At 39.9% G+C, this 16988-nt stretch overlaps 1 protein-coding gene across 9 annotated transcripts in view; it reads left to right on the forward strand.

The window, feature by feature from the left end:
* Positions 1-16988, forward strand: part of nav1b (neuron navigator 1b) — a 116061-nt gene that overhangs the window by 19799 nt on the left and 79274 nt on the right. For 7 of the 9 annotated variants that reach the window (XM_037535081.1, XM_037535082.1, XM_017721184.2 and 4 more), the window contains exon 4: positions 14296-14398. In XM_037535081.1, coding sequence (XP_037390978.1) covers positions 14296-14398 — 103 coding nt within the window. Of the gene's footprint in view, positions 1-1887; positions 2921-14295; positions 14399-16988 lie in introns of those variants that run through there. The other 2 variants (XM_037535085.1, XM_017721189.2) reach the window with 2 other exon arrangements.

Consider the following 16988-nt stretch of genomic DNA (forward strand, 5'->3'; position numbering starts at 1 on the left):
ACCAGGCCTTGTGTTTCAGACTTTAAGACAAGAAACAAATCCAGTAATTCTTCTGCTGTGTTGTTATATAGTGTTACTTGTACATTGTAAACATTTTGTTTAACAGGCATTGCTTTATTGACATCCGAATAAAGGTTATGGTTAATGTTTGTGTTGTTTTAGGGTAAAAAATCAATGTTTAATAAGCTTTTAAAGGTGTCACATGGAACCAAAGAAGTTTTTTCAAGCAGTGCCATAGAAGAAACACTTTTGTTTCTCCAAAGCACGTTTTAATATGTAGATCTTTAGGTAAATTACACGTGTTAGTGTGAAGAACCTTTTTAAAGTTTAACCAACCTACACAAGATGAATTGAAGATTTTTTAACTCCAGACCTTTTTAGGAACACTGTGGTTAATAAATGTGGTTAACACCCACAGTTCTTTAGAGATTTTCCTCATGGTGCTGGCCACATGAAGTGTGTTTTTCACTCAGTGATGTCATCAGACATGGCCCGTAGCATGGGAAGACTGTTCATGACGACGCAAGACAAAAGAGGCCCTTCTTTTCAGCTCCCTTTTAGCCCCTGCATCAAATGACTTGTTTAACTTTGGAATTACCCCAGTTGCCCCATGATCAGCATGAGGTTAGCCAAGTGTGTAGACTCTCAGCAGGAGAGCTTTAAGACTTTTCTTTAGACATTGTACTAAACTGGTCAGTTGCCTCGGGCAGGTTGGGAGTTTGGGGGTTTGGGGGTGGGGGGGTGGAGGGGTGCTCTTTCTTGCATCTCCCAGGTGTCAGTCTGCCCTGTTGCTTTCATTAAGTACTGTGAGGAACTAGGGCATTTCCAACAGAAGGAAGAAAGAAAGGCTGAACCAGAAACACAGCGTTGCCTTAGTCAGAATGCTTTGTGCAATGCAGAGTGCGCTGAGACTCCAAACTCCTAATGCATGTTGTGATGTAGGTAGCATGGTTGCCATGGAGACAGCTTTTCCAGCAGAGTGTTGCAGAGTACTCCACAGAGAAATGTGTATGGACTGTCATGAGCGATGGTCTTAGGGATCATCTCAGAATACCCCGTCCGTTTTGCTAAGCATAGATGATGCAAGATAAGCCTGGATGGGTGCTCTGGCTAATGTTTGTGAATCATCTGCAGCTGGATATTTTGCAAAATTCAAATGAGTTTAGTGTGCAGATTGTTGGCAGATGCAAATTCAGCTTTTGTGTTCTGTTGGGCTGCTGCCTGGGGAGCATTAAAAAAAAAGTAATACTGAACAGTCAGTCTCCAGACTGGCTTGTTCTAGTTGTGGAAAATAAGAGATTGAGTGCATGCCAACAAGACCCATTCTGTAGACAAACGGATGGAGTTAAGATTGGAAATCTTGCTTTCGTGGGTATTTCAGTTTTATCTTTCTTCTTATTTGGCAAGTTACAGAATCTTAATGAATTATACTGGAATTGCATGGATTTATCACTGACTATGAACTAATGCATCAAATCATTAGATTTATTTCAATCTCAAATTCTGACAAGATCCTTTTTTGCCTTCTAGTGTAATTTGCATTACAATTGTCATGACCAGCACCTTATACATAACTGTGACTTTAATGATTGTGAATGCCCTGCAGGGGAGGGGGTAGGGAAACAAAGGGGTGGAGGCAAATCATGTGAAATCGTGTATTAACTGATGCTCTGGACTGGAGCCAGATCAAAATCAAGGCTTGCAATTTATCGTCACCCCCTTGCTTCTCACACTTTCTGCTGCGAACGAGCGAAGCGCTGATAAATGCTACAGAGAAAGAGCGAGGGAAAGGAGTGAGGGTGGAAGGGAGGGAGAGAGAGGAGGGGGAAAAAAGGGGGAGGGATTGTTGTTGCGTCTGCCGCTGCTGTCACTCGGCTGCTGCGCGCTTCAGCAGCAGGAGGGTTGGGTGAAGGGAGGAGAGAAATGAGAGAGGCAGAAAGGAAAAGAAAGGGAGAGCCAGGGCAGCAGTGAAGCAGCAGCAGTAGGCAGACAGGAAGGCGTAGGGAGGAAAAAGCCAGAGAGGACGGGATTAGCATTTTCTTCCCTCCTTTAGAGAGAGAGAGAGAGAGAGAGAGAGAGCTGTAGGAAAGAAAGACTGAGCGCAGCCTGTGAATTCTCTCTCTCCTCTCTCGACCTCTCCTGCTTGCTGAAGCTGCTCTAAATGCTCTCCCATAGAGGGAGAGTCTTGGGGGCAGTGTAAGAGGCAGAAAAGGGGGTGGGGGGGCGGATCGGCAGAGCAAACAGAAGGCACTCAAGTGTACAGCCAAAACGGAGGGCAAAGGCACAGACATGGCTGCCAAGAGGGGCAAGTCCGGGGTACCACAGAGTGTGGCACGGAGTGAGCTCAAGGTCTACCGTACGGGTAGCACAGAGGGACGCATCCCGGTGCCCACCAATTTGCGCAAGCAGAGGTCCCTGACCAACCTGGCTGTGCTCACGGATGCTGAGAAGAAGATGCAGCTCTATGAGCCCAAGTGGTGCGACGACATGGGCAAGGCCAGTGCAGGCAACCTGAAGACAGGCAAACCCAAACCTGTGGGAGGAGTAGGTGCCGGAGGTACCCAGCTTTCCAGAAACCTGTCCAAGTCGGAGCACTCTCTATTTCAGGCCAAGCCCAAGCCCTTTACCCCACTTGCGGCTCCGAGTTCTCTTGGAAAGACCCAGAGTCGCATCCCACGGGGTCCTTATGCAGAGGTGAAGCCCCTAAGCAAAGGTTCAGATGATGGCAAGTCAGATGATGACATCCTCTCCAGCAAGGCAAAGGCTGCTGTGAAGAAGACCGTGGTTGGGAATCAGGGTGACTCTGAGGCCAAAGGCCAGGGTGAGGAAGGTGGTGATAAGCCATTTTTGAAGGTGGATCCAGAGCTGGTGGTTACCGTTCTTGGTGATCTGGAGCAGTTACTCTTCAGTCAGATGCTCGGTGAGTACGCCCATGGTGTGTTTGTTTAAGGACCGTCTTAGGGTCTGCAGATGTCATCTTCTAACTTCTAACCTTGACTGGAAGCTTTCATGGCCGCTTACTTTAGCTCTCAACGCAGCCTTCAATAAGCTGCATTGCCATTTGAGAGAAGCCACAAGGCTTGGTATGGATTGACTGAAACCTTTTGAAGATCTATTTTGAAGACACTGTTTATGGCATTTGCCCTTGGAAGGCTTTCACTCTTGTGTTTGTCACTGCCATAAATCATACGGATGTTATGACAAAGATGCATGGGCTATTATGTGCGTTATACGGCATTGTCCTCGGTGCAGTCACACCATTGTCATCGCTACCCTCTCGTGGAGACTATAAATGATCCTGGTTGGATTATATCCTGTGTTGGTCAGTGGTCAGTGGAACTTGCTTGAAAGCAGCGTTTGGCACACTGATCTGCTTTCTGTTGTCTGGAGTACATGTGTGGGTGGGTGTGTGTGCTGGTTTTCTGAACTGGTGTTGCTCCACTCTTAGCAGTAACGAGGTAATGGCTGCTGGTGAGAGGGGAGTGAAATAAACCAGGCCATATTGAATTCATTTTCAGCTCACACCGGTGCTCACACTTAGCCTCCTCTTAGCCTCCTGATTATCCATGGCCATCGACAGATGGTACATCCCCGTCTGTGGTATCGAGCATGGGAGACATAGATAGGCTGTCTATCGCCATCATGATCGGTTTGTTTGGATTCAGGACCCATCCAAGCATTCTGTGCAGCATATCGATACAGTCTACCTCATCGCATTGTGGAGGAGCATATCAAGTCAAGATTTGCATGTAAAATTTTTATTCAGATTTATGCTGACCAGGTTTTTGTTGTCTTATTTGATTTTATTTACAAAGATTGTATTCTGACTTCTGCATGGAATACTATTTTCTTGTCTTCATCTAGTGAATAGGGCACAAGGATATTGGCATTTGTCAGAGAGAAAATGCATTGTGCTGTAGCTACCCAAGGCAAATATACCATCATGTTTTCAAAAATACAATGTTCCTTGTATCCTTGCATTAGGTTCTGAATGGATGACTTCTAAGTTCAGTCTCCAGTTATTTAAATTGCCAATTCCACAACGTCTTGCATCCTTGCAATTGTTTCCAGGGAAGCTTATTTTCAAAGCCCCCTCCATCTCTACCTAAAGGCTTTTTTGGAAGGCAGATGGAAAACCACACAAATGAGATTCAGTACTAGAGACCAGGGTGCATTGTGATGCAGATTGGAACAGTTTAACCAACTCAATGGGTCAACTGGCTAATGTCAGGAAACTTTGCCAAGGATTCATCCTGCTGATTCAGGCAAGATAAGTTTCCAACATTCTTCATCTAGTGCGAGGATGTAAATCTGAGTTGAAAACTAAGGGGGTTAAACAGGATCTTCTTTGTGGTGTCCTGGGTAGAAGGAAAAGAAATCACATATACAGACTGTAACAGTCCAAGATCACCACAAGAATTCTAAAGTAAATCTGTAATACACTCTCAGAACAAAAGGTACTAAACTGTCACTGGGCCAGTACCCCTCTTGTCACTGGGGTGGTAGCCTCAAGGGTACATATCAGTACCTTTAGTCAGGGAACATAACTGTACCATAAACCATTGAAATTATATTTCCTAAGTTGTATTGACTTCACACACCCTGTCTCATCTCCAGGCTTTTCATTTCGTTTTCATTTTCATTTCATCACTCTGTTTCAAAATATTAGGTTATTAGAAAGTACAAATACATACTTTTTAACCACTGCTGTACCTTTTGAGGGAACATTTACATTATTTGTACCTTGATGAACGAAAAATGCACCTGCAGAACCTTTATTACTGACTGTGTAGTTTTAATGGTTGGTCTAACACCGAGAACCAAACCTCTTAACTCATTAGGCAGATACAACCATAGTCAATTCTTTTTACTATTGGGTTAAATAGTGAGAGAAACAGCTTTAGATATTAATGCATTCATACATACTTTATCTAAATAATTTTAGATGCATTCTTACTACTTAGAATGGCATAGAAGTTTCTTTTCACTGTTTTCACTAACTTTTCCATTCATAGAGCAATCAAAAGAGGCAAAAGGCATGATAATGGGTTTTATATTGAGGGAATAGTAAGTATTATTAACATTTGTTATTGGAGAGTTATATGGCCGAATTCTAATTATTAAAAGGGTTGTAACCACCCCTCACCCCGCTTGCCCCAGTAATTAGGCCTGTGATCTAGGGTTGTTACATGCTCTATTTTGAGTTTCTGTAACTTCTACATGACTTTGAACTTAGACAATGCATTTTTATACAGTACAGTATATTAATAATTGAGCAGTTCTCTTAGTCCTGGATTCACCAAATAGGAAATATTCAGAAGACACCTCATTTGCAATTCAGGAAATCATTTCAAACTCTCAGAAAGTAGTCCATTGATACTAGTCATCGGAAGCATCAACTCCTCTCTAATGTATGGCACTCTTCACAGCATATATGCATTTCATAGTTCTGGGCCTCATACTGCAATATAATAGACCCCCTTATGGACTTCTTCAGCTGACCTTGTGTGATGTTGCCCCACTATGCCAGCAGAAACAGCGTACTTCCTCCATGGCATAGAGAATGAAACATTAGTTTTCTCTGTGAATACAGCTGCTATTTTACTGCATAATGCAGCTGGACTGGGATCGGAGTCTATGGGGAAACCCTGCCTTAAATATCTGCGCAAGGACAATGGGCTGAATTGAGAAGGAGCCATGAGAGACAGAAACTTAATCAGAGCCTGTGGCTGCATTTGGCTCCTGATCCTTGAATGTGACCCTGACTAATTCGGAGTGTAGTGCACAACACACACCAGACTTCAGTCAATTTTTTTGTTGACTGGGGTGGCAGCTCAAGCCAAGATTCAGTCACAAGAAGCACTTGAAGAGGGTTTTATTTTCTTTTATTCTTTAGCCCAGAGCAAACCTTAAAACAGTGATCCACATAATATTTTTACAAGTAAAACTTCTACCTTGTCTGACAGACATCAGGGGTTTTTCCATCGTTAATCTGTATTGTTTTTAATAGTCTATTATCTATTTGTTCTGTCTAACATCACATTGTGAATGTTTGTTGTGGTCTGTCATGAACATTTGCCAGATCTTATCAGACATAATCAATAAACATAGTGATTTTAAAAGCCTTTGTTATTGCTAATTGCTAATTTATAAGCTTAAAATGTTTATCTGATATTGAGAAAAGCTATGATGCAAAATAACTTTATCTTACCTTTATTTTATACCATCATCTAGTGGTGGGACTCACTACAGGCCCTAAGATAAAATTCTTTTGTGATATTCAAATTTTGGCGAGATGACACATTGCAATATTTTTCAATCGACTTCCTTTGACTGCAAATTAAGATCTCATTTTTTTATTGAAGCTAATCAGAACTGTGAAGCAGACAAAACAACATTCAAATAAACGTTGTCCTTACATCAACATACAAACCCAATTCCAATGAAGTTGGGACATTGTTTAAAACATTAATAAAACAGAACAGAATACGATCATTTGCAAATCCTTTTCAACCTATATTCAATTGATCACACTACAAAGACAAGATATTTAATGTTCAAACGGATAAACTTTATTGTTTTTTGCAAATATTCACTCATTTTGAATTTGATGCCTGCAACACGTTCCAAAGAAGATGGGACAGGGGCAACAAAAAACTGGGAAAGTTGAGGAATGCTCAAAAAACACCTGTTTGGAATATTCCACAGGTGAACAGGTTAATTGGAAACAGGTGAGTGTCATGATTGGGTATAAAGGGAGAATCCCTGAAAGGCTCAGTTCACAAGCAAGGATGGGGAGAGGTTCACCACTTTGTGAACAACTGCGTGAGCAAATAGTCCAACAGTCCAAAAGGAATTTAGGTATTTCATCATCTACAGTCCTTAATATCAAAAGATTCAGAGAATCTTTAGAAATCTCTGCAAGTAAGCGGCAAGGCAGAAAACCAACGCTGAATGCCTGTGACCTTCGATCCCTCAGGCGGCACTGCATTAAAAACCAACATCATTCTGTAACGGATATTATCACAGGGGCTCAGGAACACTTCAGAAAACCACTGTCAGTAAACACAGTTCATCGCTCCATCTACAAGTGCAAGTTAAAACTCTGCCATGCAAAGTGAAAGCCACATATCAACAACATCTAGAAACGCCGCCGGCTTCTCTGGGCCTGAGCTCATGACTGACTGACACAAAGTGTAAGTGTCCTGTGGTCTGACAAGTCCACATCTCAAATTGTTTTTGGAAATCATGGACGTCGTGTCCTCCAGGCCAAAAAAGGAAAAGGACTGTCTGGATTGTTATCAGCACAAAGTTCAAAGCCAGCATCTCTGATGGTGTGGGGGGTGTGTTAGTGCCCATGGCATGGGTAACTTGCACATCTGTGAAGGCACCATTAATGCTGAAAGGTACATACAGGTTTTGGAGCAACATCTGCTGCCATCCAAGCAACGTCTTTTTCAGGGGCATCCCTGCTTATTTCAGCAAGACAATGCCAAGCCACATTCTAAACGTGTTACAACAGCGTGGCTTCATAGTAAAAGAGTGCGGGTACTAGACTGGCCTGCCTGCAGTCCAGACCCGTCTCCCATTGAAAATGTGTGGAGCATTATGAAGCGCAAAATACAATGACGCAGACGCCGGACTGTTGAGCAACTGAAGTTGTACATCAAGCAAGAATGGGAAAGAATTCCACCTACAAAGCTTCAACAATTAGTGTCTTCAGTTCCCAAACGCTTATTGAGTGTTGTTAAAAGGAAAGGTGAAGTAACACAGAGGTAAACATGCCCCTGTCCCAACTTCTTTGAAATGTGTTGCAGGCATCAAATTCAAAATGAGTGAATATTTGTAAAAAAACAATAAAGTTTATCTGTTTGAACATTAAATATCTTGTCTTTGTAGTGTATTCAATTGAATATAGGTTGAAAAGGATTTGCAAATCATCGTATTCTGTTTTTATTTATGTTTTACGCAACATCCCGACTTCATTGGAATTGGGGTTGTATTTAGCAGATGCTTTTATTTGTGAAGTAGAGAAACAACTTCTAAAACTGGCTTTATCTTTACAGCTTTAACAAATGCTTTTAAACAGAGCAGTTTACAGTGGCAGAGGAATGTAATGTTAAGAGTCTTATATTATAAGTGGGGCAAGCATGTTATCCACTACATTGTCTAATTGTTACTGGTGACTCCACTAACAGAAAATATGATCTCACCAGAAGGAAATAAAGCAATAACCAATCCAGCAAAGGCAGTAAAACTTTTTAAATCAGTTTTACTCTAGTTTAATCTCATTTTAAAAGCTTATTAACTGATATATTTGAGTCGATTAGTTTGACTTTATTTAATTTGTTGCTGTATTAATAACAAATAACAAAAGCTCAAATCTAAATGGCTGGTTTCCCAAGTGTAGTAGGTCACTATTTAAGAGTTTTGCCAGTCACTTTTCCTGTTTTTCATGGTCATCCTGGTCAGTTTTGCTGTTTTACTGTTGGTCTTCAGCTGGCTGCAGGGTTCTAACTGCAGTAACAGTGACGAGATGAGCTCTATCAGAGCACAGAGTTACAGCTCTCCTACCAACATGGCAATGTGGACTTCTTAATGACACAATTGAATGCTATGAATCACAGTATTATCCTGGATCATTTTTCTTCAGAATCAGAATCAGAAGAAGTTTTATTGCCATTGTCAATGAACAGGATTCACAGACAAGGAATTTGCTTCGGCATGATGGTGCAACATTCAAACCCCACCACTTATTGAAGCTACCATAACTTACTAAGTTAACTTTTTACATACTTTACATAGTACTGAGTAGTACAGTCAACATATCTTGTCAAGATCAAATTTAGGGCTCCACAATTTGATTTTACTTACAATCTTACAAGAACATTTGTAAAATACAATGCTCATATGAACATACTTCCAGATCACTACTGTAAAAGGCATAGCTGGTCTATGTTGTTGGATCTCTTGCGAAGAACTAAAGAAACACCCTGAACGACATAACAATTGTGCCTTTACATCTTCCATTGTGAACATGACCTTCATAGTGCTGCCTGAATATGACCCCAGCTGGAGGATGAGATATGGAGGGGCTATCAGGGAAGCGTAATTAAGCAGGAGCTATCGGGCTAGAGCTTTGAATGGTCACATCAACAAAGAATGACCTAGTGAAGTCAGAATAAAGCTATAGTAGGTCCGTGATGCGCTTTTCTTGAGTCTGCCACTGCCTGTGTGAGTGACCTACTTCACCACCCAGGAAGTAAATGTGTCACTATGGACTGTGTGACCTCGCTGATGAAATTGGAGGAAGGGAAACCAGTTCATATATTGAGTTTTCATTTCTGCATCATAGTTCCCACGACTATATAGCATCTTTATTGTTGTGCAAGAAAAGGCCATTACAGAGTCTGGCTGTGTTTTTCCTCAGTTAACCCCTAAAATCCCAGGCTTATTACATACTATGTCTTATTATTCAGTAACTGCAAACTGGTTGAGCTATTCTAAGGCTATAGATAGAGTATAGATATAGATTATAGATGTGTAATAAAATTTTGGGCCCACCAGTAGGTGCTGGCTATTTTTGGGGGTAAGAGAACTTTGGAAAGTGACCCATTTATGTGGCAGTAATACTCTACTCTCTTTCATTTGTTTCTGCTTTATTGTGTTGCCTTGTCGTCATATAGATCAGTATTTGGTTTCCAGGTGATAGTTATGGTGAGTATGTTTAGAAGAACACTGGGTTGGTTAGCACAGTGTTAACATGTAAGAGGAGCTCTCACAAAAATGTGAAATAAAAATGATTTCGCTCTTGACTAAAGGATTCTAAAGAGAAAACTGTACAAATGTTTATTTTAGTTAGTAGAAATTTCAATCAGTTATGTTTTCATGTATGACTGGAATGCCGAGCATAAGTAACTCTATCTGACTAACATGGAGTAAATACAGAGCTGTGCCGTGCTGTGGGTGGGGTTGGTTGGCATGTGGGTCTGCTCAAGTTTAGGGCCAGTGTCACAAACATATTTTATGCTATACATGAACTCATACAAAAGCAATCTAGCAACATAGATAACATAGGTACTATATCACCATTTAAATGTACATTATGTCTGCATGTTGTTTTTAACTTCCAAGCTTTGGGCCATTTGATGATACGTGAATCTGACTCAGGAAGAAAATAAACTTTGAACCCACTAAATATTTTAACTATGAAATATATAAATATCTGAGACGAAATAAGTTTTTTGCCCACCACTGTTGAATTAAAGCCAATCATAAAATAAATCAAACATTCCTAACATTACATTCATTCAAAAATATTATTTGCTTGCTGTTGAATGTTTTGTGGTCTAGTTTAAATGAAAAGCTCTGATTATTTCTATTTGCTGCCTTATTCTGTAAAATTATAGTGCTGAGCATCCTCAATACACATGTCAACCGGCCCCGACATGGGTAAGATTTTCAGTTTTCATATGCAGCTCTGTCAGCCAGCCCTGCTATCTCACACATGTACAAATAATCTGATAACATGCATGCAACATGGAATAATTCATTCCAAACATACATGCGCATAAGGAAACTGATGATGGGGAGACTTCAGATTTAAATGAAGAAATTGGATTAAATGGATTTCTTTCTAAATCTCTTTCTGGTTGTGTTGGCACAGATATGGAAAAACAAAATCAGATTACTAGTGTATGTCTACTGAATACCAACTATTGAGCCAAAATCCATTTTTTCTTACCCTCTGCTAATAGCTTTAATCAGATAAATCACTAAACAGGTGCAGACGTGGGGGCAGGTTTCCTCTCCAAAATGTCTTGTGTTTTGCACCAAGGCAAATGTAGCTTAAGTAACAAAGTACCAATTAGCAATAAGTACACTGCGTGGCCAAGTCATCACACAGTTAGCTCAAACTGTGTCATATTGGTGGTCATACTGTTTATGTGATGACTTCAAAATCAGTAACTGCAGAAATCAGAAAATATAATGGCATTAGTGTGCATGCAAACACACTGACTGATTCAAATGTACATTAAGATATAATATCAATTTTATGCCTGTCATTTTTCTACTGATTGTTGTGTAATTGATAAATCAGAGTCATCTTGTCCATAATTTACTATTTATACCACAGTGGCCCCTCATGAGCCATGTAGACATCTCTAATTAGGACACATGTTAATTCCTCTGCTCCACTGGGAATGGATTTTGATAGACAGAGGATATCAGCTCTTCCCATAACTCTCTGTCTGTCTGTCTGTCTGTCTGTCTCTCTCTCTCTCTCTCTCTCTCTCTCTCTCTCTCTCTCTCTCTCTGGCTCAGTCCAGTCGTTAATAATGTCAGAGCAGGCATCGTGCCTAACTGCACCATGGGATTGATTGGCCATGCTGATGACATGCTGACCGTCCATGTGAGCCAGGCTCCCCACTCGATCCCTCTTAAGGCCAGTAAACAGAGCAGCAGTTTACAACCTCGGCCAGCAAATGTGGCTGCACGTCTTGTTTGAGGTGGACGTTTACTTTATGGCTCATTCTGTTTGTTTCCTAAATGGAGGGGATGGAGTGATTTAGACCTGTCTGCCTGTGCTAATTCCATTGTGGTTCATGGTCCTCACCCTCTTACAGAGGAGCACGCTGAAGAGTCTGTTAGCTTTGAGAGGGGCTACATGACTGAGGGATTTACAACATTTTCATTTATTCGTTTGGTGAATTGCTTTTAGTTGCTTTTTTCTAACCATTGTTATAGATTGCTCGCCCAAATGATTTCTTTACTGTCCATTTCTTGTAAATCTTTGCATATCATTTGAGGGAAGCGGGATTCTGGGATGGCGAAGGCCTAATTAACTGGCCCTTCCAGCTCATTACATGTGAACGCTCCACCAGCCAGCCAGCCATTAGAACACACCATCAACTACAGTGCTCTGACTTCTAGCTTTATAGCAGTGCTGGATACAAAGCATGACATTTAGGAAATGCCTTAACATTTGGAGCATGGTGTTAGTGGGGCGTTTGGGAACAGTACTGTAGAGGGAACTGTAGTAGTCAAATTAATTCCATGTCACTTCTACTGAATGATGGATGATTTCAAACAAAGTTCTTCAAGACCGTGTTAAGCAAGACCCAAGCTGTCGTCTTTGTTTTGTGCTGAAGCTACAAGGCTATTGTAGCAAACAAGCAATGCAAGCCCTTAGTTATCTGTTAGCATCATACAAACTGCATGTGTAAATCATCACACGGTTGGCTCAAACCATGGCAAGATGTTGGAGAAAAACGCTGAAAACTGTAGTGGCAGTATTTGATGTATGAATTCAAATAGAATTTTAAAGAGCAATATTGTAAATATTTGGGTTTTAGTTGACAGAAATGGCACTTGATTATATTTTGATGCAAGATTTGAAAGTTAAAGATAAGTCATGCTAGCTTGCTAACAAAGTAAATGTGTCTTGATGTGGGTGGGGTTCTTTGGCACATTGATTCTGGGGCTGGTTTGCACATTTCAGGGTACAGTTATTCTCACAAACATGTTTTAGATTATACTCTGCACATATACTAAATAACAGTAAGTAGCATTACTAAGATGCATTACTGTGTTGTTTAACTGTTAATATTAAATTAAACTGAAACAAAATGTATAATATAATATAACAATATAAAAATAATTTTAGACCCATTTATTTGTTACTATGATGTTTAATAATGGTATACATGTGGAGGACCTCCAGTTTTCCTTCATATGTCTAGTTATGTACTTGGTCCACTACAAGCTAATGATGAATTTGCTTTGTACTTTCATCTGTTTTAATAGTTATGAGAAGATGGTCTTTTTTATAAATTATAGAAGTAAATATTTTAAAGATTGCTCAGTAGTTTGGGGAAAAATCTAATTAATGCAGTTTTTTCACTTACCCCAAATGTAGTTAATTAGCCAAGAGAGGTATTTGGGCATATGTTTACAGAAATGCTTTGGGTGTCTATTGACTTCTAGTGTTCTTTAGCAACATTAGTCTTATAGCTAAACAAAAGAAGCAAACTTTGGACACCAAACATGTCATGGCTGATTGACAGCATCTGAGGTGGGTGGAAAAATGTGTAAGTTTTGAATTTTGAAGAACTATTTCTTTAACTAGGGGTGATTGCTAGGTTTTGCCTTAAACATGTAATCAGTAAATCAGTTCAAAGACAGTTTATGATTTGGATTTTGCACTTGTGCTGTGTCTGTATGCTGCTGCTGCTGCTACACCTGTATCAAAATGCCATAGCATAATTATGCACGACTCATTATGCTAAGTAGCCCAATAGCTGGCCACCTCTTCCCTTTGATGTAGCACTTTAATTTGTTATTTTAATACTTTACTGCTTTTTTAATGAACTTTTAAAGATCAAATATGGCCAATTGTGAAAGAAATCAGAATCATAAACATAAAAAGTCACTTCTAAACTTATTTTGAGGCAAGGGTGATGATCTATGATCACATGTTACATGTTAACTAAAGAAGCAAACTTCAGCCACCGACTGTATCTTGATTGTTCATCAACATTCTGGGTAAGGGGAAAATTGTATGTTTGATTTTTTGCTGACACATGTTTGTGTGTGTGGTAAGAACCTGCCGTGGAGCTTAATCCAGACATGATGCTACAGACCTGACACCAGTCCTCTATGTTTTTTTAAGGAGACTTGCTTTCAAATTTTCAAAGATATAATTAGATTTTCCATATCTGCAAAGTTCAGTCTTAGACATTGGTTTGTATTTCCTGTTTTTCACAGTCTAGGAAGTCCCAAACACGTTCAGTATTGTAGTCTGGACACTGGGGTGGTCAGTCCATTGCTCTCAGAGCACCAGCAGCCTCTTTGTTTTTTTTTCTTTTTTTCATCAATTTTTTCAGCTATACATCCTTTCAGATCCTTAGCGTTGAGTCGTCTTCTCACAGTGGAAGAATGGACAGAAACACCTGTGTATGTTTTCAGATCTGAGGCAGCTTGATTTTCTCTTTTCTCTCAAAGGTGGAAGCTTTAAGTGCTGTTTATCTGATTTTGGTGGTCTTCCAGGTCTTGCATGGTAGTTAGGGGTCCTATTATTCTGTATTTTTTGACCTTAGTTGTTTGACCTTCCTATTTTTTCACTTCATTTCCTTTGCCTTTCTCCTTCCTTATATATATATATATGTGTGTGTTATGTCTTGTGAAAACGATGAACTTGGTGTTGGTAAATGGTGACAGGTGGTTTCTGACTTTTGTGCAGCTCTGAGGTGCAGGTGTGAGTGTATGTCATTGATCTGTTGGTTTCATTGGCAGATCGTGAGTCTCAGAGGAAGCGAACTGTTCAGAATGTCCTGGATCTCCGGCAGAACCTGGAGGACACCATGTCCAGCCTGCGAGGGACCCAGCTCAGCCATGGGTAAGGCACTAATGCGCACATGCTTACATCTGCTGAAGTGTGCATGAAATGAGCCTTTTATGGTGCAACTGATTCTTTCTAAATGCACCGTAAACTGTTTGGAAACAGTTACTGTCCATAGTGCCTGTACGAAAACAAAGACGCGCATACACAAACAAACTGCCTTAGTATCCAATTCCCCTGCCATGCTTTTCGGGAAAGCTGCCACTTCAGCTGTCCAAACACCTGGCTTTAATGCTTCATAAACACACCAATGCTTTATTTATGTTGCACAGTGGTCATGATCAGTGAATGTCAGGCTCTTCTACTAAACATACACATAGAATTGAATGCAAAAGTTTGAACACCCCAATGAAATTAAGTTTTTTTGTTTTTTTTTTAAAGTTAACACAACCAAGGTCAAATATGGCATTTTCCTAATACACTATTTCTTTTTACCCGAGTTTGGAAAAAAAAATTAAGCTAAAATATAAAACATGTATAACTTTTGCACAGGCTGTGTTTTGTTTAATTTTTTCTCCAATATTTAAAATTTTGCAGATGTGCAGACATGTGTTAACTCATTTTTGCTTAGAAAATCAACAAAACATGTAATTTGAAAGGGGCACCCGACCATTTTCCATACGACTGAGCATAAAGTGCCTTTCCCAGAGAACCACAAACATGGCATAGGAGACAAGATGGAGTCCACTAAACTGCTATAGTAAGCAGTCGAGAGAGAGAGAGAGAGAGAGAGAGAGAGAGAGAGAGAGAGAGAGTCTGATCAGAAGTCAGGTTTCAGGTCTGTGGTGTACAGTGATGGCCTCTTGCATCTTCCTTGGCTCTCAGAGCTGTGCTGAATGTGCTTAGTTTAGCAATATCTCCACAGCACTGTGATCTCTTCAGCAGATTCCCTGCTGTTGGTCCACAGAGAATTTTCAATGCTTATGAGGCTTGTAGCTCCGCATCACACTCCTTTTCCTTCCTGATGCTCAGCTGTGACATCTCTGTAGACATCCAGTCAACCCTTATATCTCCAGTAGTCTTAAAGAAGTGGTTCATCCAAAAATCCCATTTACACAACTGCTTTACCCTGAATGTAGTTGATCACCCGATACATGTTTGGCATCTTGACAACTTCGCTTCTCTATTTTTGCATGAGAGCTACAAGCCTAATGTAGTTAATGGGTAGTTGAAGTGTATAGCCACTCCTTACCATCATGCAAGCTTAAATTGTTAAATTTTCTCAAATAGACTTTTTTTATGGTTTTTATGGTTTCTGACACTATAGCCATATCCTAACAGCAAGCAAGAGTTTAAATATAGTATCATATCACATCAGAAAGCCTGCAGGATGTCTGCACTGGAAATGTCAATTGAGTGCAAGTCAAAACATAAATAAACCATGGACCAATCAGAAAACAGCTTCAACCACAATGGGTGAGCATCCTGGCTAGCCTATTGTATTGAGTGCCACATAAGACTGTCCTCATGAAAGGTTCAGTGAATGGTTTAAAATGAGTTTATTTGTGATTATTAAATAGGTCATAAACACCTTATTTATGTGTTATAACCAATCATTCATTATAATTGTTTATGACTGAATTAATAAATTAATTTTATACCATATGTAAACACATAAGTTTAGTCTTAAAGTTGTAAAGTGGTATCCTTGGTTGTATGTGCAAAGTCTACTTAGCTAACTAGCTAAGTATCTTTACCAATCTGTGACACAAAATAAAAGTCTCCAACTTCCAGCACTCTCCAAATAATTTATTTTATATAAATATCCTTATGATATATACAGGAAGGGTTGTAGTGATCCCTTCTTTTCTCCACTTCATGTGTGAGTTTCTCCTCTTCCATTATGAGGTTGAATGGCAGAGCGCTGTGACACATCAAATCTGGAAACGGGACGTAAGTCAAAAATGGGACATCCATTGTACTACATTGTGCTTGGAGCTGGAGTAGACAGCATCATTGATTATAACGGGAGCGTTTTGCGTTGTCATTGTCAGTTACTTGTGTCACTTGCTGTTAACCCCTTAAAAGCCCAGGGCCCACCAGTGAGTCCAAAGTTTTATTACACACGTTGGTAATCTAAAAATAGCTCAATTTGCATTGACATCCCTGTAGTTATTGAATAGTAACCCTCAGTATGTAATAAGCCTTGCATTTTAAGGGGTTAAAAAAAATTATGCTATTATCTGTAAAAAAGAAACAAATGTACATTAGCCTTGCCAAAAGAAGTAACGGCCCTTTTCAAACCTGATGTTTCTCCATACATTTGTCCATTTTTTTTGTTTTGCTTTTTATATAAAACATTGTGTCAATGCAGTTTGAAGCAATCATGTAATGGTTTAGGCTCACAGTCTACAAATGGATGCACTACAATTCAGTGTAAAATTAGTCATTTACTGGCAGCAATTTCTCCCACAATTTACAGTTTATTTACAGTACTGATACAGTATTATATAATAACAGTACTTTACTGTATTTCTGAACACAGCAGTTTACTGTATTTGTACAGTTTTTTTTCCTGCACTCCTGTATTTCTAATGTACAGCCCATATATGCTCTAACGTGCACTCACAGCTGTCTTAGGACCCCT

This window comes from Pygocentrus nattereri, chromosome 26, assembly GCF_015220715.1.
Source record: "Pygocentrus nattereri isolate fPygNat1 chromosome 26, fPygNat1.pri, whole genome shotgun sequence".
Classification (NCBI taxonomy): Eukaryota; Metazoa; Chordata; class Actinopteri; order Characiformes; family Serrasalmidae; genus Pygocentrus; species Pygocentrus nattereri.